At 38.3% G+C, this 27975-nt stretch overlaps 2 protein-coding genes and 1 pseudogene across 3 annotated transcripts; all 3 read left to right on the top strand.

Moving 5' to 3' along the window:
* The first annotated feature begins 4156 nt into the window (after nt 1–4156).
* Nucleotides 4157–5515, top strand: LOC149006271 (uncharacterized). The gene has a single exon (XM_089165380.1). It carries the CDS (start codon nt 4157–4159, stop codon nt 5513–5515), a length of 1359 nt encoding a protein of 452 aa, XP_089021506.1.
* A 1005-nt stretch (nt 5516–6520) lies between these two features.
* Nucleotides 6521–10333, top strand: LOC149006272 (alcohol dehydrogenase 1-like; annotated as a pseudogene). The gene is made up of 8 exons (XR_016175062.1): nt 6521–8066; nt 8177–8388; nt 8472–8554; nt 8661–8736; nt 8864–8925; nt 9018–9112; nt 9247–9408; nt 9516–10333. The product of XR_016175062.1 is annotated as an alcohol dehydrogenase 1-like (transcript).
* A 2991-nt stretch (nt 10334–13324) lies between these two features.
* LOC149006273 (uncharacterized) lies at nt 13325–27524 on the top strand. Its single transcript, XM_089164847.1, has 10 exons — nt 13325–13729; nt 16326–16420; nt 20459–21325; nt 21432–21531; nt 21669–21833; nt 21952–22809; nt 22900–25284; nt 25362–25434; nt 25997–26148; nt 26723–27524. Exons 1-10 carry the CDS (start codon nt 13654–13656, stop codon nt 27058–27060), a joined length of 5109 nt encoding a protein of 1702 aa, XP_089020973.1. The 5' UTR covers nt 13325–13653; the 3' UTR covers nt 27061–27524.
* The last annotated feature ends 451 nt before the right edge of the window (nt 27525–27975 follow it).

The raw sequence follows: 27975 nt of genomic DNA on the forward strand, positions 1-27975 counted from the left end.
CCCCTAATTTCATTGAAATCCTCTGTTATCCTATTTCGTCCCAACCTTTGGTTAACATCTCCAAGATGAGGACTAGCTCCTATCGGGGGATCAATCAACAATTCTTTTGCCAGCTGTACCAACTGAGAATATGGTATTTGACCCCTGATTGAAGGCTAAATCGTTCTAAAATTTAATGCTGGTAGTTTTGCTAATAGAGTATTACTTTCCCCCCTTAACTTAAATAGAGTCTCACATCTTGTTTCCTCATGCCCCCATCTTCCACAAATATGACAAACTACTGGCAATTTTCAAACTTCAGCGCCACTTCCACCAACTCCTCAGAACCAAACTAAGATTTGCCATTAGGGGTTCCCGTATATCAATCAAAACCCTACTTCAAAGGTTTTAGACTCTTCAACCAAATTGGTTGCCCTCACTCAACATAATTCTTCTTACCTTACCCAAAGATGCTTTGATTTGCCGAGCCACATTAGTTGAGAGGAGTTCTACTGGCAGGTCGTGCATTTGAACCCAAAACTCAATGTGGGTGAAGTTCCATGTTTCCCAGTTATTCTAACGGTCCCGAAGAATAAGATTTCCTGAGGTAGACCACGATCCCTTCTTTGCGTGTTTAGGAGATCTGTTGGGTGTTGGAACTTGAAATGGTACAAATCTTCTTTATACACTGATGCTTCCACTGGAAATCTAGTGTTCTAGGCTAATGGGAGGGCCTCTAGCTCCGCCTGTATATGATGGGGCTTACCAAGTAGCACAAAACCAACCAAGGTATTATTACCCTCCCTAGCTACTTGATATGTTTTAGGTTCAACTAGGTGCACAATGTTCCTTCTTGCTATACGAACCTCAGCTCTAGGAGGGTACGGAGGGTGTGGTGGATGATTTGACATGGGTACAATAATTTCAGTAGGAAGAAAACACTCAAAGGGAGAAAGATGAAACACTCATAGGGAGGAAGAAAACACACTGATCATTCTTGAGAGTTCTTGACTAACAACCCTAAGAGGGATATTATCACTCTCTACAACAACCTTAAGCAAATGTTTTTCATTGGCCCATTAACGACTTTTAGAATGGCAATGGCAAGAATTTCAGTGACAATGGAGTCATGTAAAGCTCACTCTGAGCCAAAATAGAACAATGATTCCTTGTTATTATTCCATAACCATATAAGACTTCATCTGCGGATATGGATATGCAAAAAAAAAAAGACGAGTGTATCTTGTTAGGAGTATAATGTATTAAGGGCAATCATGTAAGACAAACCAAAACCTTAGAATCCAAATCAAACTCTTTACTTCTTACTAAGAGATGATGGTGTTTACCAACTTAGCTAAGCTTTTGGTAATTGTGATGACTTAACTTTATCAACCTTAATTTTTTTATGGTGAATAGTATTATCAATCTTATCAATGATGATGGTAGCAGGTTATCTTGTTTAATCTTTCAACATTACAAATTATTAGAAAATAATATAATGTTTAAAATGAATTCCCAAAACAAAAGCGATCATGGATGAATTTTTTTTAAGTATATTGAAAAAATATTTGAGGTTTTTATTTTATTTATTATCAAACAAGAAAAAAAAAAAGAAGATAATTATTGTTGCCACTTTGATTATTATTGGATCTTGTTATTTGTACAATACCATTACTCCTTCACTTCTAATGGTGTCAAGAAGCCATTAAGTTTAGATATTTAATGTTAATTTTGCCTTTTGTTGGATTTATTATTGATGTCCTTGTAATATATCTTACTTAAGCTCTTTTTGGTATCAATTATCATTGTCAATTATGAGAAATTTTCATTATTTTAAATTGTTTGGCATCTATTCTGAATTTTAGTTTTATTTAAAATAATAGAAAAACCTCCAAAACCATAATGAACGTCCAATGGATTATGATGAGAATTTCATTATCTCATTGTGTAAGTTACAAAGTCTATAAGTAAGATGAGGGTAAAATAGTCAATACACATTCTTTTATAACAACCATACTTTCCTTCTTTTCTCACTTGTTTACATCATTTTTAACAATCTTTTATCTTGACACCAAACTTATTCCATTTCATAATTTATTTCGATAAAATTCACCAAACCATTTTTCATTATTGACCAAAAATGAATTCTTGTACTTATTTATTTTAAATAGGCATAATAGAGAATGAGAATTGATACCAAAAAGAGCCTTATTGTCTTTCCTTTTTATTTTTTTACATTATTAACCAAATGTTAGACTTTGCTTGAAATTACTAATGTCTCCAACATCAACTCACTAGGACGACCAAAACCAAAGAAGAGAGGACAAACAACACCAAGATTGAAAGAAACAACAAAGCGGCCAAAGTGCACACTCAATAGTTTAAGCACCATAGAGTGAGGGACAACAATTATCTAAAAGCGATCAACGGAATGCTATTATTATAGAATTAGGATGGTTAAAAGGGGGGATACTCCCGGCGGGGACGGCATATTATAACCACAATTAGGATCCCACAAGAAAAAGATAAAATATTAAAAAAATCATCATCCTAACCTGTAAGTCCCTGTAATTGTGCTCCCCATCGGGGGAGACGATATGAACTCTGGTTTAAATTGTCATGCCTTAAGTGTCTTTATAGTTGAGGACTTGAGGTGCTTCAGATTATGTGAAGTACCTTAAGCTCTTTTTGGTATCAATTATCATTGTCAATTATGAGAAATTTTCATTATTTTAAATTGTTTGGCATCTATTCTGAATTTTATTTTTATTTAAAATAATAGAAAAACCTCCAAAATCCATAATGAACTTTTTGTCCATTATGGATTGTGATGAAAATTTCATTATCTTCATTTGTGTAAGTTTGCTTAAAGTTCTATAAGTAAGATGAGGGTAAAATAGTCAATATACATTCTTTTATAACAATCATATTTTTTCCTTCTTTTTTCACTTGTTTACTATCATTTTTAACAATTTTTTATCTTGAAATCAAACTTATTTTTCATTTCATAATTTATTTTTGATAAAATTAACCAAACAATTTTTCATTATTGACCAATAATGAATTATTGTATTTATTTATTTTAAATAAGCATAATAGATAATGAGAATTGATACCAAAAAGAGCCTTAGTATTATAAATCTTTCTTATTCCCTTTTTTTTTTAATACAAACAAACTTCGAACGGAAACCTAATACTACAACCAGACCCGGTCTTCTGCATCCTTATTTCTGGATTTTTTTATTTTTATTTTTATTTTTTAAAGATGCAAACTCACAAGGTTTGAGATCTTGTTAGGGTAGTGTCACTGTCGGAGAGGTTTCTATGGTGCTCACCATTAGATGGAAACCACGTGAATTTAATTAAATTCTTGTAGCTCAAAACACTATATGCACATATAATCAATTTACGTGAAGTAAAAAAAACGATATTTGTTTTACGATATTTTTAAACAAATCGAATCATGATAATGAAATCTATTTAGCAATCATTCAATGTGGACTCTACAGGCACCACCACACTAGCAGTTGTCCCTCCACCGGCACTCAATGTGTATTGACATGCGTCACCTCATTCAGTCTCTAGCGAGTCTGGATCTGCGACCCTGACCCCGATACTTCCTAACTACAAAAACCTGTGGGACCCACGGTGAAAAATATTTTTTGAAAAAAATAAAAAAATAAAAAACTTTTTCACTCGTCGGACCAACTGGTTTTTGTGGTCGGAAACCATGGGGAGATGATCCGGATTCGTCCCTAGAGAGTCCAATTATGTGCGGTACTGTAATGCGGTAGAGATCGAATTAAGGTTGAGATTCGATCTCAACCGCTTGTTTTGGATAAGTAATTTTTCTCTCTCCAACTCCAACCAATCTCAGTCCCCAGCTTCTAGATAGTTTTCGGTTTCTAGAAACGACTAGAACTCGTTAGCTGAAGGTATTGAGTATGTTATTTTTGGTTGTGAAGAATTAATCTCAATCCTCATATCTCCGGGGCCATCGCTTCCTCTCGCCTCGGGAAACTTCTAGAATTCTTCTTGAGCTATGATATATCTTCTCCATCTTTCGTTTGTTTGTTCACGGTAAGCATCAGAAGAACTCGAGTCGATAAACTTTGTGATCTTACATATTGCAGGTCCATAACTAGGTCTTATTTGAAGCCAGTAATCATAATCAACAATGGACAGTCCATACTTCCGGAGCTTCTCTCGCCCTCGCTTTCCTTCCTATGCAAGAGAGGTTCCCTTGCAAGGTTATTCGAAGAAATCACCGAAGGTCGTCAACATTCCAGTTCACTTCGTCAGCGAGGAGAAGTCCAGATCAGATGCGGCCTTAAGAATACAGAAGGTGTTGCGGGGATTCTTGATCAGGAAGTACCTTAGAACAATTTCTGCTATCAGAAGAGAGATCGAGGAGATCGATCGAAGGATTTCTCTGGATGAGACGGTCCAATTGATTGCAAGGGACCCTAAGGAGCGGCTGAGGATGAATGAGATGTTGATGGCGTTACTCTTCCGGTTGGATACGGTTCCTGGAAACGACTCTGGCGTTAGGGATTGCCGGAAGACACTAATCAAGAGAGCGATCTCGTTGCAGGATAGACTGGACGCTATCGTCACCGGAGGTACTAGTTCGGTAGATGCGAGAGATGGCGGAGAAACACAGATTCAGAACCCTCAAATGGAGGATCATCCGAATTCTTCATCGCTCGCGTGTCAAAATGTCGTCGCTGAGGAGCCCGTTCCGACCGTGGAAACCAACGAGTCTACCAATTCTTTAGGTGAAGGCAGCAGAGATGATGGAATGCTGGAAACCGGAGATGCTGAGGGGCCTTTGGACGAGCGCAGTGCATTAGAAGATGCTGTTTATCAATCACTTGATTTGCAATCTCACGGTGCCTCTTCAGCTAATTCAGACGAGCAGGAACCGTCTCTGGGTTCTACTGCATGCCAAAATCCGAAACCAGAAGCTTCCGATGAGTCTAGAGACAACGCAGACACACCAGTTGAAGCCTTGAACGATGCAGGCAAAGAAGTCCATGCCATCAAGGAAAGTGAAGCTGTGACAGAGAAAGATAACGAAGCAGAAAACGTGACGGAATCCTCTGAGTATTCCCACCGGAGTATGGTTGAAGAAGGTGAAGGAAAAACCCCAAACGTAGTCGAAGAAGCCCAGGAAGCTTACTCGCAACCTGACCTTGCTCATGATAACATGGATGAATCTCCTCCCGCCGAAAACAGAGAAAAGAGTGGCTACTTCACCGACAATGATAATGGCGACAAGAGAAGGGATCTGAATCTGATGGAGAGGGTTGTCGAAGATAACGAAAGGCTTACGGGACTGATGGCGGAGCTGTTGGAACGGAGCGAAATGCAGACTAGGATGATTGGTTCACTGTCGCAAAGGGTCGAGCAGCTGGAGAGAGCTTTCATGTGTGAAAGATTGAGGCGAAAGAAGAAAAGACAGGCTGCATCCATGACCCTTGAGAGGCAGGGAACCTCCCCAGATACCAAAAAATGCGTAAAGAAGTCACCTTGAATGCTTGAACCAGGTAACTGGAACTGGTTTTAAGCTCGAATGGTAAAATCCAAAGTTGGTAAAATCTTTTGACAATGTAATTAAATCACTTTCTGTGTTCAGCTGATTAAAGAATTTTGAGTTCCGTTCATGAATATAAATAGACTGTTCCTCTTATGCTGTGTTTGAACTGGATTTCTGCAAAATTGCCTTGGGAGTAGTTTGATATCTTCAAGGATGAATCCACCCCATCAGCACAAGCTTTATACAGAAAGGATCGAAGTTTTGGAAGAGTATACATAGACCATAATACCTTCCAACCCTTCCTTGGTATTGCTGCCCATCTGCAAGTCATTGAAGATGATGGTTGGGCTTCTAAAGACTTCGGTTCCTCAAGTGCTAGTAGTGCATAGGCCGACTTAGCCGAGTAAACACCTTTCTTGTCTGCTTCCCAAATCCATTTATCCTCCTGAGGAACAACAGGAAGTGCAATCTCTAGAATCTCTATTGCAAATCTGTGAGGAAAATTATTATTAACTACTTCAACATTCCAAACCCCCCGCACTTGTCATCAAATCTGCTATCACTGTTAAACCCTCCACCCGAGCAGCTGATAAAGGGTCTTTGAAATTTTTTTAATGTAGGGATGCATGGGTCTTCCCAAATCCTCACTTGTTGACCATTGCTCACATACCATAAAAGAGCTTTTTTTAACACCTCATGGCTAATTATAATCGATCTCCATGCCCACGAAGGTCTATGACCAGATTTTGCACCTAAGAAAGAAACTCGGGGGAAATATATATTCTTCAGCATTTGCGCCCACCTGCATTTGAATTTTTAAGAAGTTTCTTAGTTGCTTTTGCCAATGATGCTCTATTATGCTTATCAATGTCTTTAAAACCTAGCCCCCCCTTATCCTTAACCTCTTCCAGTTGATCCAATGAGTCTTCCTATTACCCTCTTGATCACCCTAGAAGAAATTTCTTGCCAGTTTACCTATTTTCTTATGATGAACGCGTTTGGTTCCGTAATTCTGTGGAACCAGATTCTAGGGAGTCATGATTCCAGATAAGAAATACCGGTTGGTTAAAAAATGACTCGGAATCCACGTGATTCCGTGAGACTCAAGTGATTCCAAAATTTAGTGTAAAATGGTGATTTTCTAGAAACCACCTCAATAGGTGGTTTCCAAATAGAATCACCCAATTCTAGGCTCGGTATAAAAGGGAGAAAATGAGTGTGACTCCGCCTAGACCTACTTTCATCGAACGAATGCTCGACACTCGACAGAAGACGAAGCTCTCCTCACTCCCGCTGCTGAACTCGAAGATCCGTTCACTCCTGCTGCTAAGAAGTCGAATCACTCCCAACTCGTGACTTTGCACTCCTCTCTCCTGCTGCTGCTGAGAACTCAAAGCCCTCAAAGAAATCCTGCTGAGAACTCGAAGCACTTCCACTGCTGAGAAGGCGAGCCATTTCTTGAGCTGAAGAAGGCGACGAACACCACCAACCTTGTGAAGAAGGATCCCTATCACAGATTCACTTTAGCGTGGTGTTTTCGGCAGATCCGGGAAGAAAACCCTAGCTTCTCGCTCTGCAACTCCAGCGTTCCCAAAATTTTCTTGGTGTTTTTGACTTCGGCATAGAAATAGGTGAGTCTCTGCATAGTCTTTATTTTCCCTGTTTGGATTATATTAGTTTTGTGTTGGGGGTTTTTTTATTCTCTATCTTCGTTTTATTGTTGGCTAGGTATTCTTGCATTTTGAATTCGATTATAGTCAACACTTGGACAACACCCGGCATTCTCTATTTCAGCTTTGTTCAAAAAGAAAATGAAAAATGTGTAACCTAAAATGATATAATAATGAGATACAGGAAGGATTTCTAAAAAGGCTTCAAGATCGATCTTTGGTTTTCTTAGTCTTTGTTGATTTGGTTTTAGGGTATCTTGATAATGATGATTAATATTTTTGCCACTCTCATGGTCAAGCAGGCATCTTGAAGCAGCAGTCATGTTATTGAATTTTGCAATGGTTACTTCTTGATTAATTGTAGCTTGTATTTGAAGGAAGGTTGCCCTTTTTGTAGCAACTGGTTTTACATTCAGATATTGATGAATTCTCTCAGTAATAACAACCCAATTTTGAGGATAATATGTTTATAGCTTATCTAAGCTTCCAGTTTAGAAAGGTGTGGAGAAATCTTTAGATCCTTGAAGTTAGAAATTGATCTCATTAAATACTACTAATGGCCTGGATTGGTGGGACTTTGAAATGATTTTAGATCCTTGAAGTTAGGAATTGTTTGTGGTAACAGTGCGTTTCAGGTTTTTAACATCTCAACAATGTGGTGCAGGAAAGATGCAATTCTTGTAGATTTGCTTTTTCCTTGGATTTGAGCTTGCATTTCTTCAGATTTAGTTGGTCTCTTCTTGATATATCAGTGTTAGCAGGAAGTTGCATCTCTACAGTGTGTTTCAGGTTTATAATATGATGCTTGAGTACATTGGACAATTTATGGGTTTTCATGACCATGACCAGCCATCTGTTTCTTCACAAATTAAATCAAGGTTTGTTTTTGTTTTTACTCTTTTTGTTTTACTCTATATTCTATGAATCTTTCTCACCTAGTAATTCTATTTTCAAAGAGGCTTAATGTAAAGAGTGTGACCACTGCCAGTCAGAGGAGAGCAACATGTGCAAGCTCCTTAGGATCAACACAGACAGGGGTGTGATGATCAACGATGACCAGTCAAGATTCTCCATTAATGGGAAGCCCATCTATCACTTTGTGGGTACATCCACCTTTAGCGAGTGTACTGTTTGCCATGTTGGCTCTGTTGCCAAGATTAATCCTTTGAGTTTGTGTTCTAAGCTGTGGGATCTCAACTGGTGAGTGAACAGGAAGAGGATTAGTTAGCACAAGTATAATCTTTATGTATTGGATTACTGAAGTTCTGAGTTATTGTTTTTAGGTCTTGGTGCTACCTTGAATGTTGCAAAACCACCAAAGGGCTCAACAGTGGCAATATTTGGTTTAGGAGCAGTCGGCCTTGCTGTGAGTTTCTTTCTTTTGCAATGGATGAATCTTTAACATTCATGATTCTGCCATTTCCAGTTTCCTCTAATGTGGAATTTTCTTATGTTCTTGTCATTTGATATAGGCTGCAGAAGAAGCCAGGATTTCTGGAGCCTCATGGATTATTGGTGTTGATCTGAACTCCAGCAGATTCGAGGAAGGTAACTGATCCACATGGTTGTGCTTAAGTCACTGCATTATAGTATAAAGAGGCAGAGATCCTGTCTCTTTGTAGGCAAAACTTATATATTTACCATTGGTTAATGATTGAACTTTCCTTCTTAGCAGCAAAGAAGTTTGGTGTTAATGAATTTGTGAACCCAAAAGACCATGAGAAACCAGTTCAAGAGGTTTGTTTCTCTCTAGTAGCTATAGCTCATATTTTCTTTTATAGGTTTCTTATCCACCGTTGATAACTCTGTTCTTTGACTACTCTATTTAGGTCCTTGCTGAGATGACTAATGGGGGAGTTGACCGAGTGTCGAGTGTACTGGAAATATTACTGCCATGATCTCTGCCTTTGAATTTGTCCATGACGTAGGTTCTCACTACCAGCAGGATCTCCTTCAATTTATTGACTTTGTTGTGTACATCAGTTTTCTTCTCTGCTTTTTAAGTGTTAAATCTAGAATCTATATATAATGATTTTTTTTTTTCATCTCAATCAACAGGGATGGGGTGTTGCTGTTCTTGTTGGTGTTCCACACAAGGATGCAGTATTTAAGACCCACCCCATGAACTTATTGAATGAAAGGACTCTCAAGGGAACATTCTTTGTGAACTACAAGCCACGTTCGGATCTACCCAGTGTTGTGGAGAAATACATCAACAAGGTTAGTAAGCAATATTGATCATTCAGCGTTTCAATTATCCTATCCTCTATGCAGAAGTCTAGAACAGCAACATAATGTGGTTCTTCATTTGTTTGTTGTACATGTAGGAACTTGAGGTTGAGAAGTTCATAACCCATTCCGTTCCATTCTCAGATATCAACAAGGCCTTCGAGTTAATGCTTAAAGGAGAAGGCATTCGATGCATCATCAATATGGTAGGTTAAAAGGGGGAAGATGTCAACATGATCAATCTTGTAATCTGAAGTTCATGTGAAGTGAAACAAAAAGATTCAACTTGTTTGCTGGTTTGTTTCCGGCTGTGGATATGTATGCTTTGTCATGTGTGAACATTCAGTTTTTACTTTTTAATTGAATTATTGCTTGTTGATGTACAGAGGAAAGACCTTGGCAAATTTCAATGTATCTCAGTTTTCCACCCATTTGCTTATGCCTCACTACGATTCATGTAACTGTCCATGTATGATACTTTGCATTCCATTTATCAAATTGTGACTGTTTTCACATTTTCAAAATCTTGGAAGTTATTTAAGTGTTGCCTAAAATTTTAAATTAGCATGTATAAGGTTGATTCAACTATTTTAACCCACTTTTACAAAACTTATCTTGGTGGGGGAGAATTTGGAAAAGAGAAATTGTGGAATTTTTGGATCAATGCACAAGAGATAAAGGTTGGTCCAAGATTTGGCTCAGTCGCAAGGAAAGCTTGGCCAATCCATAACTCCATATTTTTATCCATCTTGGTTGGGTTCAAACAACCTTTTAATAACTAAACGTAGAGGCATGAAAAAACTAAAAGCTAGTACACAGTAGAATAAAAGTCGAAGCTAAGTAGGGCCAGGCCAAGGCCTCAATTTTAGTCCAGTCCAACTCTGACCCAGGGCCGATAATTTCCAACCGTAAGATAGAACTGTCTTGCAGACCTCCTCAATAGTTGTTACTCATACATGTTCAGGTTATATTCAGTTACAAAAGGAATGCACTCGCATATCCTCTTGAAATTATGATAATGAAAGCAAAAACTCAGAGATGAGTCTTCTGAAAGTTTGAACACAATAGTGGCTGCTGTCAATGGTGTTGATCATGCCTCGTAATCAAAATATAATTGAATGGTTGAAAATCAAATGTTGGGGATTTACTTGTAAATATAATTTTTTATTTTTACATTTTAAGAGTTTAAAGTTTACTAATTCATAAAATTTGGATTTGGATTTCCTTCTATATGTGGTAACACATGCCTAATGATCATCATATTGTGGTGATATTCAGGCTTGATGTTATTAATATGCTTCATTAGGAAAATATCTTAGGAAGCTCTTCAATTATGTTAAACCTCCACACGAGCGTGACCAAAGTTCATGACATAGTAGTTTGCTGTTATAGGTATTTTATTAATGCTTTACATCTTAAAACAGAGATCTATGATGTTTTGTACAGGAACTGATGCCTACCTTCATTTGTGTCGTCTGGGAGATAGACAAGAGCCCCTGCCATAATCCTGTGATTGTCCCAAAATGAGTGATGTGGTTGATTTCCCTTCTCTTCCTCTGAAAAGCTCTCGAAGCCCTTCAAGAAGCTTACCTAGAATAAGAATTATTATAGATTATTTATAAGTGATTGATAATTAAAACCCAAGAAAAAAAAACCATTTTAATGCCAGAGGATCAAATACCTTAAAACCCTAGTGACATCACTTTCACCAAAACTTACTAACAACCATGGGTTCAAAAAGCTTAGGATGAACTCGTTAACAATTGTACTGAGTTGGAAGTTGGAACCTATAACTGGGTTCTAATAATTTCATGTTTAATTAGTGATGTTTAATATTGACCAATAAATGTGTCTCACTAATTTCATGGTTGATGTATTGAATTTTGTAAATAATTGTTATGTTCTTTGGTTAATCAAATAAAATAACAAAGCAGATTCACTTTCAGAATCAGGGTAACCAAACAGTTTGTCAGACATATTCACTTTCAGAATGAGGGTAACCAAATGCTGATTCTGACTGATTCACTTGCTAGAATCAGGGTAACCAAACAATTTTTTTTAGGAATATGATTCTACAAAACCTAATTCCACAGACTCATGATTCCCTAGAAACATGATTTTGAACCCGATTCCATAGAATTGCGGAACCAAACTCTTCCTAGCCATATATATGTGTTTCCCCTTTTTCTAGCTCCTCCTGTTTATGATGTGGCTTACCAAGTAGCACAAAACCAAGGTATTATTACTCTCCCTAGCTACCTGATATGTTTTAGGTTCAACTAGGTGCACAACGTTCCTTCTTGCTATATGAACCTCAGCTCTAGGAGGATACGGAGGGTGTGGTGGATGATTTGACATTGGTACAATAATTTCAATATGAAGAAAACACTCAAAGGGAGGAAGAAGAAACACTCATAGGGAGGAAGAAAACACATTGATCATTCTTGAGAGTTCTTGACTAACAACCCTAAGAGGGATATTATCACTCTCCACAACAACCTTAAGCAAATGTTTTTCATTGGCCCATTAAAGACTTTTAGAATGGCAATGGCAAGAGTTTCACTGACAATGGAGTCATGTAAAGCTCACCCTAAGCCAAAAATAGAACAATGATTCCTTGTTATTCTTCCATAACCATATAAGACTTCATTTGCGGATATGGATCTGCAAAGAAAAAAGACGAGTGTATCTTGTTAGTAGTATAATGTATTAAGGGCAATCATGTAAGACAAATCAAAACCTTAGAATCGAAATCAAACTCTTTACTTTTTACTAAGAGATGATGGTGTTTACCAACTTAGCTAAGCTTTTGGTAATTGTGATGACTTAACTTTATCAACCTTAATTTTTTATGGTGAACAGTGTTATCAATCTTATCAATCATGATGGTAGTAGGTTATCTTGTTTAATCTTTCAACATTACAAATTATTAGAAAATAATATAATGTTTAAAATGAATTCCCAAAACAAAAGTGTTAATGGATGATTTTTTTTTTAAGTATATTGAAAAAATATTTGAGGTTTTTATTTTATTTATTATCAAACAAGAAAAAGAAAGAAAGATAATTATCGTTGCCAGTTTGATTATTATTCGATCTTGCTATTTGTACAATACCATTACTCCTTCACTTCTAATGGTGTCAAGAAGCCATTAAGTTTAGATATTTAATGTTAATTTTGCCTTTTGTTGGATTTATTGATGTCCTTGTAATATATCTTACTTATTGTCTTTCCTTTTTATTTTTTTACATTATTAACCCAATGTTAGACTTTGCTTAAAATTACTAATGTCTCCAACATCAAGAAAATCAACATTCCATATGATTTTCCTAAAGAAATACAACATAAGCTTTTGACTTCTTCATCCTAGCAAGGGCAGAATATATATTGCACATTCTTCTTTAATAGTTCTTAAGCACCATTAGAGTTGAGGACAACAAGTATTTCATAAAAAGCAGCATTCAATTGGTAATTATGCTATTGAATAAATGAACAAACCTCAAGGTTATTTTGAAATTACTAAAAATATAAAGATGTCAACTAATGGAACTTAACTATAAGGAGACATTAGTAATTTCAGACAAGGTCAAAGTTTTGTCGGTTTAGATTTGTAATTTAAAAAAATATAAGGGATAAGATTGTAATTAAGGCAACAACAATGGTCCCAAATATATATATATTTATGGGATAGATCCAAATTAATTTTCAGGGGAAATGATTTTCAATGATAACTTGATAAGTTTCTCAGATTCGTCCGATTCGCTTCTTTGGTTTTCCTTTTTCCCCCCAGTGCGGGAGTCACCCGGTACGGTAGGGAGTGAAAAAATTACGATTTTCAAAAGACCATTTCCGAGTTATTATTTAATTAGAATTATTTATTTATATGAAAGCTCTCCAAACTCACTACTCTATTTCGGTTTTCTGAGTCTCTGACAGCCCAAACCCTCACCCTTCTGCTACCTCTCTCTCTCTCTCTCTCTGTTTCGTATCTAGCCCCAATTCCTACATGTCCATTAATGTTTCGATGCCCTAGTTTGCACCTCGAACCATAAAAGCGTCCATTTTCGAAATCTCCGATTTTCGTTTGCGTCCTGTTAAACTCCTTTTTGAGTTCTCAATTACCGTCGAGTTCTGTTACCTATCGCACTTGTTGCATCCTTCTATTTCTTTGGATTCTGTTTGAATCCTTCTTCCGTTTCGTGTTTTTCACCTGATATCCGAGGTTTTTCTGTAGCGATGGCTGAAGGCAAGATTGATCTACCGGAGGATCTTCTCTCCTTGAAAACGGGTGATGAGCCGTGGAGCAGTAAAGGTACTTTTGATTCTTATATATAAATGCTTGTTTTGCATTTTCCTTTGTTGGTGTATGATTCTCTGCTTTAGTTTGAATCGAAGTTACTGTTCACTGCTTGCTTTGCCCGATCCGATGGGTTGGAAATCTGTGCCTTCTGGGTTCGATTAGGGATTCTCTGATCCTATGCCCTTTTGCATTTGAGTTTTTTCTTTTGGTTTCTCGCTGTCGATTTATGTGCTCTACTCGTGTCGCTGGGTTCAGTTTTAGTGAGGATATTTGGTTTTTTCAAGTTCTAGGTTTGATTTGTTTCCGCTATTCCAACCTTCTTCTTCTTTTTATTTTATTTGTATTTTTATGAATGGTAATACTCTGGTTCAACTTTAGGGATTCACGACTATATTGATTTGTGTAGTCCTCATTTTCAGTTCCGTATGATACCGCGGATCGATAACTTACGCTGCATGTTTTAGACTATACTTTCAGTTGTCAGACAACAAATTCAGTGCACTTGGACTGCTAAATACTGTGGTTGAATATTGTGTTGTCTGCCCTTTTTTTTTTTTTTTTTTTGGTATGTAGAGTATCATTGCTTGTTGTGTTGTGCATGCAGTATATTTTCTTGTTCATTATGCTCTGCAGAAACTTTCTTATAGTATAGTCGATTCATGGTTAATAATTTAGATGAATTTATTTGAATCTCACAGGATCTGTGATTGAAACAGTGCATTGCTGATGGTGTCACCACTAACTTCTTCTCGAACACAATATTTGTTGCTTTTTTTTTTTTTTTGGGAAGAAGTTGGGGGTGCTGTGTGTGTTTGTGAGGTAGGGGAGGGGGTTTTGCCCTGGATTGTTAATGTTATGCAAAAACAGTAAAACGGTATACTGTTTAATGTGGAGAAATTTTATTGTTACATGTCATGTACAAATAATAACCGTAATGTTCTCTGGTGACTTGGAAACTTTTTCGTAGATGGAGGCAAAAGCTCTTATTGGTTCATGAAGATAATTTCCTTTGATATGTCGGCAGTTTCCTCTTCTAAGCCTTGAAAATTACCAATATGTGTTTAAGGGTTACCTTTTTCTAATTATTGTTATTCTATTCGGCTTCTGTTGTCTTTTATATTGTATCTGTTGCAATTCCTTAGCCATTTTATCAATAAAACTGTGTTGCAGAATATTGGTTGGAATCTGTATTTGTTTACATTTTTGGTTTCCCATTTTGAGTTAGATTTGTTTGATGTCGAGATGCTAAATATTCCTGAATCGACATTTTGGTTATGTCCCTGTCTTTACTTCATCGCAAGACTCCTTTTTATTTTCTTATCCTTCATCTGATCACACTCTAATTGACAATATCTGTATTCTATGCTGTGAAGTGAAATTCATGGTAAGATTTTGTAGCATAAATGCATCGGCAGTTGCAGGGAGCATATTGTTATTCCTTGTCTACCCCTTTCTGTTGTAGTACCTCAGGTACCAGTGTACCACATTCGCAGCAATTCAGAACAGAAAATCTAGACATGGTGATTGATAAAGTAATCTTTGGCATCTGCCACCCTGAGAGAGATCTTTGGGAATGATTCCATTCAACCGTTTGGTGAAGAAACGTTTGTACATCCTTGGACTACAAAACATATAGCTAGCAGTTCAGGAGGAGGATTTAGTAACGTTTCCGTTCTAGGAGACCAATTGTTGTGTAAAACTTTTTTTACATGTTTCTGTGCTCGGAGATCGCTCTTTGTTTGGAAATGGGCATTTGTAAGTATGGGTTTAGGAAATATTTCCTAATTGGGTCCATGATCTGAAAAATCTAGTTTTCAAGCAAGGTTGCAGTGCAGGAGAGCAACATGGAGGGAGTTTGCAAGTAGGGGTACTGGTGGGCTTGAGCGACATTTCACTGTAGGACCATTTATGCAACAATATTTTATCTCCCCCCACAGAATATGTCTTGCATGTTCAGCAAACGCCGCGCTTCAGATTATTTTTCTCGCTGGCTTGCTTTCAACAAACACCTACCAATTATTCTTCTGTTTTTGAGAACAAAAGAACGCCAGAACTGTTCTCCATGGCTATCACCAAACGCATCCTAATTAACTTTTAAAATGGAAGTTATCTTATATTGATGCCTAACTTGATTTATTAAGTATTAATATCATAATTGTTGAAATAGTTGCATGCAATTAATTCTTATCAATTGATGGATTAAGTGAAATTGATTAAATGGAAACAAGAGAATATAGAGCAGATTCTTTTCTTTTTCTTCCTCTGCGCACATCAGAGCAAGCATTTCGAGTAATGAAGATGAATAGGAGTATGAGTATTCTATTCATATGATTTATTCCTTTTCATGTTAGAAGAAGCCTCATTAGGGAATGATCACAGAAAATGCTTATGGGTTCTCTTGATGATTCAAAAGATTGGTCTTTTCTTATCTTTCTTTCTACTGTCAGTCAACTTTTTCCTCTTATAAATGTTACCAAAATTATTAAAGTTGGATTTTCTTTGCTCAATCTGTATCTTTTTCCTTACAGGTTTGTTTCCTTTGTCTGCTTGTACCTAGTGTAATTTTTTTCATCTAATTAATTTTGTTCTTCATTGATGCAAGCTACAGATCAAGCAGCATCAGAGAGCAGTATACCTTTGTCTCCTCAGTGGCTCTATGCGAAGCCAAGCGATGCAAAGTCAGGGCTTTCTGGAGCACCAGGGGTAAAAATATACTCCAGCTTTCCTTCAGTTGGACAACTATTTCCCGTGTTGTTAATATTGGAAAAAATTAGTGAGCAGAATTTCAAACCATACTAGTAGAAGTGAGGATGTATGCAGTTCAATTATCTTCATTTTTTGACAGCCAGCAATAGCATTGCAGTTTTTAGATTCATAGTCAAGAAAGCTTTCCTGTAGAGTTAATCTATATCCTTACTACATGTGTATTTTCTATAGAACTACAATTTCTCCCATCCATTGTTAAGATGGACCAGTGTAGTGATGTTAGAATGAAGTCTTGGCCAGATGCATTATGAGGACTCTCGTACTCATGTCTTCTAACAAGAACTTGATAGGCCTTATTAATTTATTTATCCATGGACTGATTTTGGGAGGCAGCTGCTTGTTTCTGTCTCCTGTGGTATTATTGTATCGAATGAAGTCGCTATTCTGCCAAATTTTTCTAGACCAAATTGATCAATTTATGTTTGTGTGTTGGCCATTCTATCAATTCTATGGCACAAACTTATAAGAAATGGTAGTCTTTAATGGTGATTTGTACTTCTATATATGTTTTTGTGATGCCTTGTTGCTGTGGCATGTGAGCTTCGTATGAGTAATGGATGCTTCTGATTGTAAATGCCATAGATATTGATTTATGAAATTATCTTTAAAGTGGCAATTGCCTAGATCTACTAGATAGTTAAATTTTTTACGAAAACGGTAGGTGTAAACAATGTTCCCCAGAGTCCAATGATCAGTCAGAAAGTTGAAAAAGGTTTACCAAATCATTTTATGAGTAGAAGCATATAAAGGAATAACCTAAAAATACCCAAGTTCCTTCTCTGTTCTTTCTTCTTGTTCTCTTCCTCTTCAAAGGAATGGTCTTACTGCCTCATTCCTCCATGCAACACTGCCTGACGCAAATCCTAAGAAGTAGTAGTCCAGGTGTCTTATTAGTAATATTATTCCATATGTAGTTTTTATTTCATTTTTTCATTGAACCAGTTCTGCTGGTTTGAACTATTGGTTCAATTATAGTAGTTTTAATTAATTGTTGGGGAAAATTCTATCCCTTCCCTGTACCTTCTATTTACGGTTTACCTCTCAAAAGTTTCACCTCTGATCCCCCCCCCCCAAAAAAAAAAAGAAGAAGAGAGAGTGAAGTATTACCTCTTCTTCCCCCCTGAAATTTCTAAATGGCCTAATTTTCCCTTCATTTTCACATCTTTAATTGATCATGTTGATTTATTGTTTGCTTTTGTTTTCATCGTCTTCTTTCTATTTTATAAGAATCCGTTGTATGTGCTGTATTTTCTTTTAAATAAATTTATTTCTTCCTTTTTATAAAGATCTTTTTAGTTTCTTTCTCCCTTTCTATAGGTTAATGTGATTTGATGTATTTTTTAGTCAATCTTTTATCTGAATCCATTAAACACAATTATATGTACTTTTCTTTTTATTTCTCCCTCTTTTATAAGAATCCATGAAAAGAGAAAGGAAAACTTGAAAGGGAAAAAAAGTTTCTATAAAAGAGGGGGAAAGGAAAAAAAAAGATACATCTAATTAGGTGGATTCTTATAAAAAAGGGAGAAAAGAAACCAAAAAAAAAAAAATTCTAAAAAAAGATTCTGAAAAGAAACCCGAAAAAAAAACTCCTTTAATAAACTAAAGGCACAAAAATAAAAGGGTAATTTGGCCATTTTGAAATTTTAGGGAGAATGAGATGTATAATTCATTTTGTTGAAGGAATCATATTTGAAACTTTTGAGAGAGGAGTAAGAGTAAATAGGGAGTAAGTACAAGGAAGAGAGTAATTGTTGTAATGGTCGTGTGACATTAACTAATCAAATGAACTGCTGTATATGTAATAGAATTTGACCAGGGAAAGGAAGGGCTATATCTTTTCAACTCTTTGGCTGGCATGGATATTGGGCCTACTTTTTTGTTTTTTGGGGGAAGGGAGGGTGGTAACTCAAATTTAGATTGTTGAATTTTGCTCCCTTGCAAGCTATTCTGCTGAATACGCTTTCCACTGGAGATTGGTCTATGGTATTTAATCTAGCTGGGTGTACTTGGCATCTGATCCGGTTGACATGCTGATGTTGTGAAGCTCAGGATTTTGACTTAAAAGTTTCTTCAACTTGTTTGAAGTTAGCTATTCTGCTGAATACGCTTTCCACTGGAGATTGGTCTATGGTATTTAATCTAGCTGGGTGTACTTGGCATCTGATCCGGTTGACATGCTGATGTTGTGAAGCTCAGGATTTTGACTTAAAAGTTTCTTCAACTTGTTTGAAGTTCTTTTTCAATTTTTTTTTTTTTTTTTTAAAGTTTTCCAAGAAAGAAACTGCTGCCAAGGATTCCCTACAAAACTATAGTGAGTTTACATTTCCAACTCCCCTATGTGTTCTGTATTCTTCTATTAGCCTAACCCTAAATCATCCTTAGACCATTCAGTCATCAAAACCCATTGACCTTTCACTCAAATTACCTCCTGGCCCTCTAGAAAACTCAATTTGTTTCAAGCCTAAAACCTTTTTTTGAACCCTGACAATCTCCATAGCTGGTTCTTCCTGGGAGAATACCAAAACTCACCTAGCCCATGCACCAATCACTCTTGGTACAAATTTGAAGTTAAGTCTTCCCTTTGCCACTCGGTTGCTTGATCCAAAGCTCCAGCTCTAGTTCTGATCATATACTGTAGATTCTCTGATTCCCTGTATCATTGCTTTTCCAAAACCTGAAACCCTAACTCTAAATTACTGAAACTTAAAAGTCAAGCTATACTCCATCATTCACTAAAGACATCCTTCATTCAAATAACTGTCAATTAACCTAATTTCACTCATTGACCCTAACCTGAGTTGGCTTTTTTGGATTTGCTTCTTTATTGAAGATCCAGTTGTTTGGCTTCTACTAGAGCTCCTGTACAGTTATGACTACATCACCCACGGTCCTCCCTGCATTATGTTCTGTTCCACCCTGTGGCCGCTACCACAAAGCCCACTGGGGCATGGCAGAATGTGCGTGCTCTCGTTGTTTTCCCTAACAAACACCCCTGGCAAATCTGCCTGACTATGCTTGTTTCCTCTGTAAACTTTGCCCATAATAATGAAATTTTAATGATATAGGTCTTCCTCTTTAGTTATAAGCATAGAAGTTGTTGAAGATTTGATTATATGTATTGCTTTAATAGGGAAGAGCTGGTTCTCTATTGTTAGGGATTTTGATATGACATTCCTCTTTGTAAAGGGTGTTGGTTTGTTGATGATTCTAATGATGGCTTTGCGGCTGTGATTGTGAAATTCATCATTCTCGACCACTTAAGTGCAAGACTGTAATACATCAGATTCAGTGGTTGAAATGGTGAACCCAAAATCCAGAAATCCCTTGGCTCTGGAAGGATGCTTGTAGAAGGTTCAGGTAACTTTGAACTATCCAAATGGGAACCGTGATCTCAATAAAGCTACCTTCCCCAGAGAAGGAAACCAAATCTGTTAAAGAATTTGTTTCTTAATTTATTTTGCTCCTAGCTGTATTGGTTTTCTCCATTTTATTGAAATGGTTCATCAAGGAAGGGGTGAAATGGTGTGGGAGAGAGGGAAGGGGGTGGTGAGGGAGAGTGGTAGGCTGTGGGCCTGGTGGTAGTGGTGCTGGCAGGGTGGAAGGAGTGGTAGGGAGGAGGGAGCACACCGTTCATTGAAGGAGAGACAAGTTGGGGTTATTCTTTAGCTATTGTTATCCCTGGGGATTTGGTAAATCTCTTCAGCATTGCAACTTGTGAATGCATAATATATAGCTACTACTTTTGTAATTCTTTTTGCTCCTTAGTTGGACTTCCACAATTTCCTCTTTTTTAAAATGTTACTGGTCAAGTATATACTGTTAATGATTTTTTCTGTAACTTGTTATATTATTTGAATACTTGATCGAGTTATATTTTATAGCAAGCTTGCTTTCTTAATGCAGCTTCTTAGACGTTAGTGGTTGATCATCTTGTCTCTTATAATTCAAAATTGTTATTTTTCTGTCTGATAGGATGCACGGGCCCAAAGTTCTGTCTCTCATGGAAGCTCCACAGATCCAATTCAGAAAGAAGGTTGGCGTTTGGATGGATCTCAGGAAAAAAAAGATTGGAGGAGGGCTGCAACAGATATTGAAAGCACTCGCCGTTGGCGTGAGGAGGAGAGAGAAACTGGATTGCTTGGAAGAAGAGACCGAAGAAAAGAAGATCGTCGTGTTGACAATGTTTCAGTTCGTGAAGAGGCTAGAAATTTGCCTTCCTCTGACCGGTGGCATGATGTAAATAATCGTAGTTCTGCACATGAAACACGACGTGACAGCAAATGGTCATCAAGATGGGGTCCAGAGGACAAAGAGAAGGAATCTCGAATGGAGAAGAGGATTGAAGTTGAGAAGGAAGATCTCCATAATGACAAGCAATCTTTCACTGGTAGTAATCGTGCAACTCCTGAGCGTGAAACTGATTCTCGTGATAAATGGAGGCCACGACACCGATTAGAAGCTCTTTCTGGTGGCTCAAATGTGCACCGTGCTGCACCAGGATTTGGGTTGGAGAGGGGGCGAGTGGATGGTTCGAATGTTGTGGGATTTGCTCCAGGACGAGGGAGGTCAAACATCATAGGAAGCCTTTCACTTAATAGGGCTTCCTCAGCAGGTCCTATTGGTGCTCCTTTAGATAAGAATGAAACTATAAATGGGAAATCTGGCTTATCAACCTATATGTTCTTTTATCCAAGGGGGAAGCTTCTTGACATTTATCGTAAGCAAAAGCTACTTCCTTCCTTGGCTGCACAACCCGGTGTATCAGAAGAAATACCTACAATAACTCAGGAAAATCCTGTTGAGCCATTGGCCTTTGTTACACCTGATGGGGAAGAAGAGGTAACATTTGACAGGCTTCTCAACATTGTTGTCACCTTTGAAAATTTATTTCCTGCAGTTGCTCTGATTTTTCCTTTTGTTTTATTGAATCATATTACTTGACCAGGCTGTCCTTAATGAGATTTGGCAAGGAAAAATCACCAGCAGTGGAGTTGTGTATAATTCATCTCGAGACAAGATGGGGAAATCAAATGAAAATTTGACAGGTAATGTACTTTATCAAGTTCACCTTGGGTGTATGGTTGGTGGATCAGTCTCTCTGACCAATTGGTAATGTTGGTATGTTTTGTGGGGACAAGAAATGGTAATGTTGTTTTACCTCCCTTCCGATTTCTGTCAGCAGGTCTTGGCCTCGTTACATCAAGTGAGAAGAAGCAAGAAAAAGAACCTTCTACTCATGCAATTGAGTCCAAGGAATATGTTGCAACTGCTTCTGACAGTGATGCTTGTCAAAAAAGTGCTGTTGGTTCCTTCGATGGTCATGCTTCACAAATTTCTGGTTTTGATGGTGAGGAGAAATACCCGGCTTCAGTTGATTTATTAGGATGTTTGCCCTCTATTTTGATTTGTAGCTCTCTCAGTTGTTATTTCTTCCCTCTGAAGCAGTTTTGTGTGCTTTACTGCAGAAAGAAATATTCATCTCGAGAAAGGTGAAAATGATGTGCTGGCTGGGAAGGATGGGACACAACCTGATGACTTGACTGTTGCAGTTTCGAAGGTTAATGATGTTTTCTCTGCCGGAGGTTTTGATGGTGCACATAATGATTCCAGAAGTGGTGGAAATCAGCAGTTAGAAGATTCATATTTACACAAGTACCCTAATTTAGGAGGGACCATGTCAGCTGCTAATTTTGATATCGGTAGCAAGCTTCCCAATGATTCTCTGTTTGATCTGTCTTCTGGGTCTCCAGCTCCTAGTAGTCATAAGCAGTATTTGAAGAGCAATGGTGACGACCACCTTTTGGAAAGGGGTATCCCTCCCGAAGAATTAAGTTTATTCTACTGTGATCCTCAGGGAGAGATCCAAGGACCATTTTTAGGTGTTGATATCATCTCTTGGTTTGAGCAAGGCTTTTTTGGGATGGACTTGCCAGTTTGTCTGTCAGATGCTCCTGAAGGAACACCTTTTCGAGAACTTGGGGAAGTCATGCCGAGTTTGAAGACCAAAGGTGGACCCTTTTCTGGTTCCAATGTTGCTATTCCGCTTGAGTCTTCTGATGTTATGGAGGGCGGTAGAAGTTCTGTTATAGCTGCTCCTATTCCTGTGTCTGTTCCTGCGTCCCCTGCTGTCACAGCCGTTGCTCCTGCCACTGCCGCTGCTCTTGTTGGTTCAGTTGCTGTAGATGACCAGGGCTGGATATCTTCTGAATTTGATGGTCTTCCTGGTCACCATATTCACTCGACGATGTCTAAACATGATAATCCAACAGAGCCTCATTATTCTGAGAGTAAAAGTTTTCATGATTTTGTTGCACAAGATGAGGGTTAGTTTCTTGAATTTGTTTTCCTGCTCTTTTGCTTCTTATGTACCACTCTTTGTACATGCAATAATTTCCCACTTTTGTTTTCTGCAGAACTTTTGTTTCCTGGAAGACCTGGGAGCAGCAGTGGAAATCCTATTGCAAAGCCTTCTGCAAACATTCGTGATATGGTGGCAAGTACTGCCAACCATCTTGTTCTTTCAAATGAATCAGTGCAAGATACAATGCCGATTCATCAAGATGGCGCAATGCATCCTTTTGGCTTGTTGTGGTCTGAACTTAATGACAATCGTCTGGGACGTTCACAACCATCGAAAATTTCTTCTAACATTGATCAGAGTCACCTTCAGAATACTCTTGGTGGAAGTGATGCACCTTCTGTTATCAATAGGCAGAGTTCATTTGGTGCAGGGGTAGATTTCCCCCTTGGTGGGGATTCATGGTCTGATGGCTACAGAAGAAATACAATTTCAAATACCCAACTGCATAAACAATCACACCTTGATCAAGAATCTAGTCGGTTTGATCTAGCTGAGCGTGTGATTGCACATCAGCTACAAAAGCAACCACTTCAGCCACAAAGTATACCTCCTCATTCTGCGCTTCACTTTAATGCATCAATTCTAGAGCAGGTACCAGGTTCAGGTCTTTCTCAGAGCACCAATCCTGTTCGCCACCAGCAGTCTACAATGACTGATTTGGAACATCTTATGAAAATGCATCAGCAGCGGCAGTTTGTCCAACAGCAGCAGCAGCAGTTTGTCCAACAGCAGCAGCAGCAGTTCGAACAGCAACAAATGCAATTGCAGCAGCAGCAGCAGTTGCAACAACAGCAAATGCAATTGCAGCAGAGACGGTCTAAAGCTCGACAATTGCTTGAACAGTTGCAGCTCCAGCAGCTGCACCAGCATCTTCATCCCCAGCAGATGCAATTGCAGCAGCAGCAGCCTGAAGCTCGACAGATGCTTGAACAGTTGCTGCATCATCAAATGCATGATCCAGGCCTTCAACAGCTACACATGGATCCTGTTAGAGGTAACAACGTGCCCGATCCAGATTTGTTCAGGCAGCACCTTTTACATGAAATGCAACAGCATTCCCATCCTCTTCCCAGACATGGGGATCTAGCTCTTGAGCAGTTCATGCAGACTAAATTTGGCCAGAGCCAACAGATAGACCATAATGATATAATGCTTGAGGTTCTATCACGTGCAAAGCATGAGCAACGTCTTTCATTGGAACAACAGGTGCTTCTCCAGCGGGAGCAGCTACAAGCGAGACAGTTATCTTTGGCGTCGAGGCAGCATAATGGAATGGAAGAAGAGAGGCGCATGGATGGGGTCTGGTCTGTGGATGAAACTGGTAATTTTGTTAGAAACGCTGCCACGCCTCACCAGCCTCAGTCTGCAGGTTTGGGTCTGTTGGATTTTTACCAGAAACAGCAGAGGCCTTCTCCCTTTGAGGAGCAACTAGGGCATCTTGGAGTACAGGAACGGATACAGCGAGGGCCTTTTGAACCCAGCTCACTGCCATTTGAGAGGTCGCCGTCTATGTCTGCTGGGCCTCCAGGAATGAACTTGGATGTTGTTAATGCTCTGGCCCGTGCTCAAGGTGTAGACTTGCAGGAACGGCTCAGTTATATGCACCCAGGCAATCAAGTTGGTTCACTCTCTTCTGGTGTTCATCCTCATCACCCTCAAGTTGCAAACCAGTTTCATGCTTCACCTTCAGATATGATAGAGAACCACTGGTCTGAGCGCATTGAGCATCCAGCTCAGAGCTGGAGGGAAGCCAGGATTCAGCAAATGCATATTGAAGCAGAGAATAAAAAAAGAGGTATAGAGTTCAATGTGATTTCTGAAGGTCCTGGTTCATGGGTATCAGCTGAAGTAAATGATAACGATTCAAAAAGGCTGCTGTTGGATTTGCATCAGAAGCTAGGTCTTCATTCTTCCCAGTCAGTAGAAGTCGATGATGGTGTTCCTGCATCACTTGAAAGTAGGGAACCCTCTTGGCTTTTTTCTAACTCAGACACATCAGATCATCCATTCAATTTCCCCAGAGAGCCACAGCCTGGTCTTAGCAATTCTGTAGTGGAGGGGTCTAGTGGCTCTGTTTCAGGGAACACTTTGCAGGATCAGTTGGTAAGTGTAGGTATTTTTGAACAGTCTTGTGGTCGGGAAAGCAGTGAAAGATTTCCCATCAGAACTAATTCTGGAGCTTTGAATGAAGAAGAGCTTCAAGGTTTGAATGAGGCTTCTCAGTCTTATGTCACTGGTAAATCATCTGTAGATAGGGACCTATCTGAAACAAAGGATGGGAAGAAAGGGAAGAAACGCTTGTCCAAAAGTAAGGTTGTAACCAACAAATTGGCCTCAGAGGTTCAAGAAAGCATGGCTGAGCTAGGAGTGGCTTCATTAGATCAAGCAGAATCGCCCATGAACCCCTCTATGAGGCATACTTTACTTGGTACTGCTGGTAGGTTGATGAACATACTCTTCCTCATTAGACCTCTATTTGGTTCATGTTGTTGACAGGATTTATAAATGCTGCAGGTGGGAATGTGGGGCACTACAACTATGAGATGGGGTTTGATAGCACATATGGTGAAGACATGGCCAAGGACAGGTAGGGTCTCGTTAACATTGAGCAAAATTAATATTTCTTGCTGGATTATTGGTGAATTAAAAACTTTTCTATTGATACATAACATCATATACGAGAAGTTATGTCCTTCAAATATGGATGGACCCATTAATTAGAAATTTATATATGCTGAATATGGAAGTAAGGTTATTCTCTTCTCAACTGTTGAGGGAAGGAAAATGGAAGAATGTTTTGACAGGATTCTTTGGAAAATACTGTGAATGACCAAATTTCCGTCAGTTTAAGCTTGTGAGCATGTGCTCGTCAACATTTTGCGGATTATAGTGGAAATAAACATTTGGTCAATAAATTGTAGACAACTGAGCTGTTTATGAATTATTCGTTTATTTTCATCTCACTATGGGAAATGAGAACTGTAAATTATATCTAATATCTGCATAAATAAATATACTTTAGACAAATAGAATCATAAAGTAATTTAGTCTTTACTTCTGGACAGAATGTTTCTAAAATGCATCTGTGTTTTGACTGCCAGTTTTTTTCATTTTTCTTTTTCTTAAACTGAGATTTTGGTATCTGACAGGATACCATCCATGCTATCAAGGGGGATGGATATCTCGTTGCCAAAACGTCCTCCTGTCTCACGTGTTGGGTCATCACATGAAGCATTATCGAAACTATCGTCTGCTCCATCTGCGAAAGGGAGGAACCTAATGAGTCTTGCTCCTCCAGAAGGTATGGACAGCTCACAGCCTAGTTAACTTTGGTTCATCTCTGGGAACAATTCATGCCAATAATTGTCGCTAGGAGTTTGGTCATTGAAGTATTGTTAAATTGCAATTAGCCTTCGCTGGTTTGGTTTTGAGTGATCAGGAATAAAAATTAATAGCTCGTATAATAATCATTTCCACCTTAACTAATACCAAAACTTAGAATTATAACAATGAAATTTGCTTTAATTCATAGTCTTTTGATTCATTTGAATATCCTCTGACCTATCCAAATGGACAAATCTGGTGAATGTTTGCTTCTTTTGATGGTTTAGGCAGTTCAATCAAATTTAATGCACCTTTCAACAGATCACCTTATTTAAAATTAAATATATATGGTTGATTCCATCATAATGACATCTTCAGTTATTTCCTTAATCATTGCTGAAGTATGTTTTTCTTAATTTATAATGGGGGTGTAGTGTCTCCTCACTTTACACACTGCTTTCTTTTCCGTTGGTACTTTTTTTTTTTTGGTAGAACCGTTGGTACTTAGTAATGCTTGTGTCTGTAACTTCTCCGCTCATGTCTTTACTCAGAGGGTACACGGGAAACTGGAATGAATCTAGCAAGCCAGGCTGCTGAGACTCTTGCTTCCGGCAAGAAAGATGTGCGATTTCGGCGGACATCATCTTGCAGTGATGCTGACGTTTCTGATGCCTCATTTATTGACATGCTTAAGAGCTCTGCTAAGAAGCCAGTCTTGACAGAGGCGGATACTTTAGCTGGAGCTTCAGAGTCATTTGACAACACTCAGGGGAGTCGCAGTGGTAAAAAGAAAGGGAAGAAAGGGAGGCAGATTGATCCTGCCCTCCTTGGTTTCAAAGTATCCAGCAACCGAATCATGATGGGAGAAATTCAACGCCTTGACGAATAACCATTCATTATTTGGTTGCTTTTCTTTGTTCTTTTCTAACCATTCTAACTGTACAGTTTTTGTACCTTTCTTGTAAAGTGTTGGCAGATAAAGAGAGTATTCTTTCATTTGTTTCCATTGCACGTCGTCTTCAGTGTCAGACGACCGGTCGCCTGATGCAATTTTGGAAATCAACGGAGCCCCCCAGAAAGTGATATGTTGTAGTTCGGGGTGGAACTTTGTATACTTGTTTTAATAAAGTTTCTTTTTCCCCCCTTTTTCATAGGGAATCAACTAATGCAGTAATAAGTGATCATCATACTCTCTCTCGTCACTTATCGGTGTGTTATTACGCTCTGAAAAAGGAGGTTAACCAACCTTAGAGCCGATGTTGAGCACTAAAAGCGCTCTCCTTGGTGATGGCAGTTCCCGTGCCGGTGAAAAGTTCCAATACTGGTTAGGCATCATTACTGGCAGCCTAGATAAATGAGTTTAACGAAACGAAATTGATTAGATCAACAGTTTTGGTGGTACGTATGAGCATGGTTCAGAGTGTCGGCAATATGTCGTCATGATGGAGTTGGGTCACAAGAAACCCCCCTCCGAGTGTGGTATGCTTCTCTCTTGTTTCTTGCATTTTAATCCTATTTTGATCGGATCTTTAACGTTTACAAGTACGTCTTGTTTTGTTATTGCTGACTACTAGTCTAGGTGATGTTTTAGGTCAAAATAATACTTTTTTTATTTTTATTTTTATGTCAAAATAATGCTCTTAGCGTGTTGATAAGCTTCATATTAAGCTACATAACAAAATTCAGACTAAAATGATCCCAAATACCTCTCGAAACTAAAGGTCGATTTTTCATAAACACCCTTCCAAATGTCACCCTACGTATCACGATATGTTGCCGTGTCGGTGGTTTCGCCAGCCACCGA

This window comes from Hakea prostrata, chromosome 8, assembly GCF_041222555.1.
Source record: "Hakea prostrata isolate BN-2017 chromosome 8, UWA_Hpros_2, whole genome shotgun sequence".
In the NCBI taxonomy this organism is placed as follows: Eukaryota; Viridiplantae; Streptophyta; class Magnoliopsida; order Proteales; family Proteaceae; genus Hakea; species Hakea prostrata.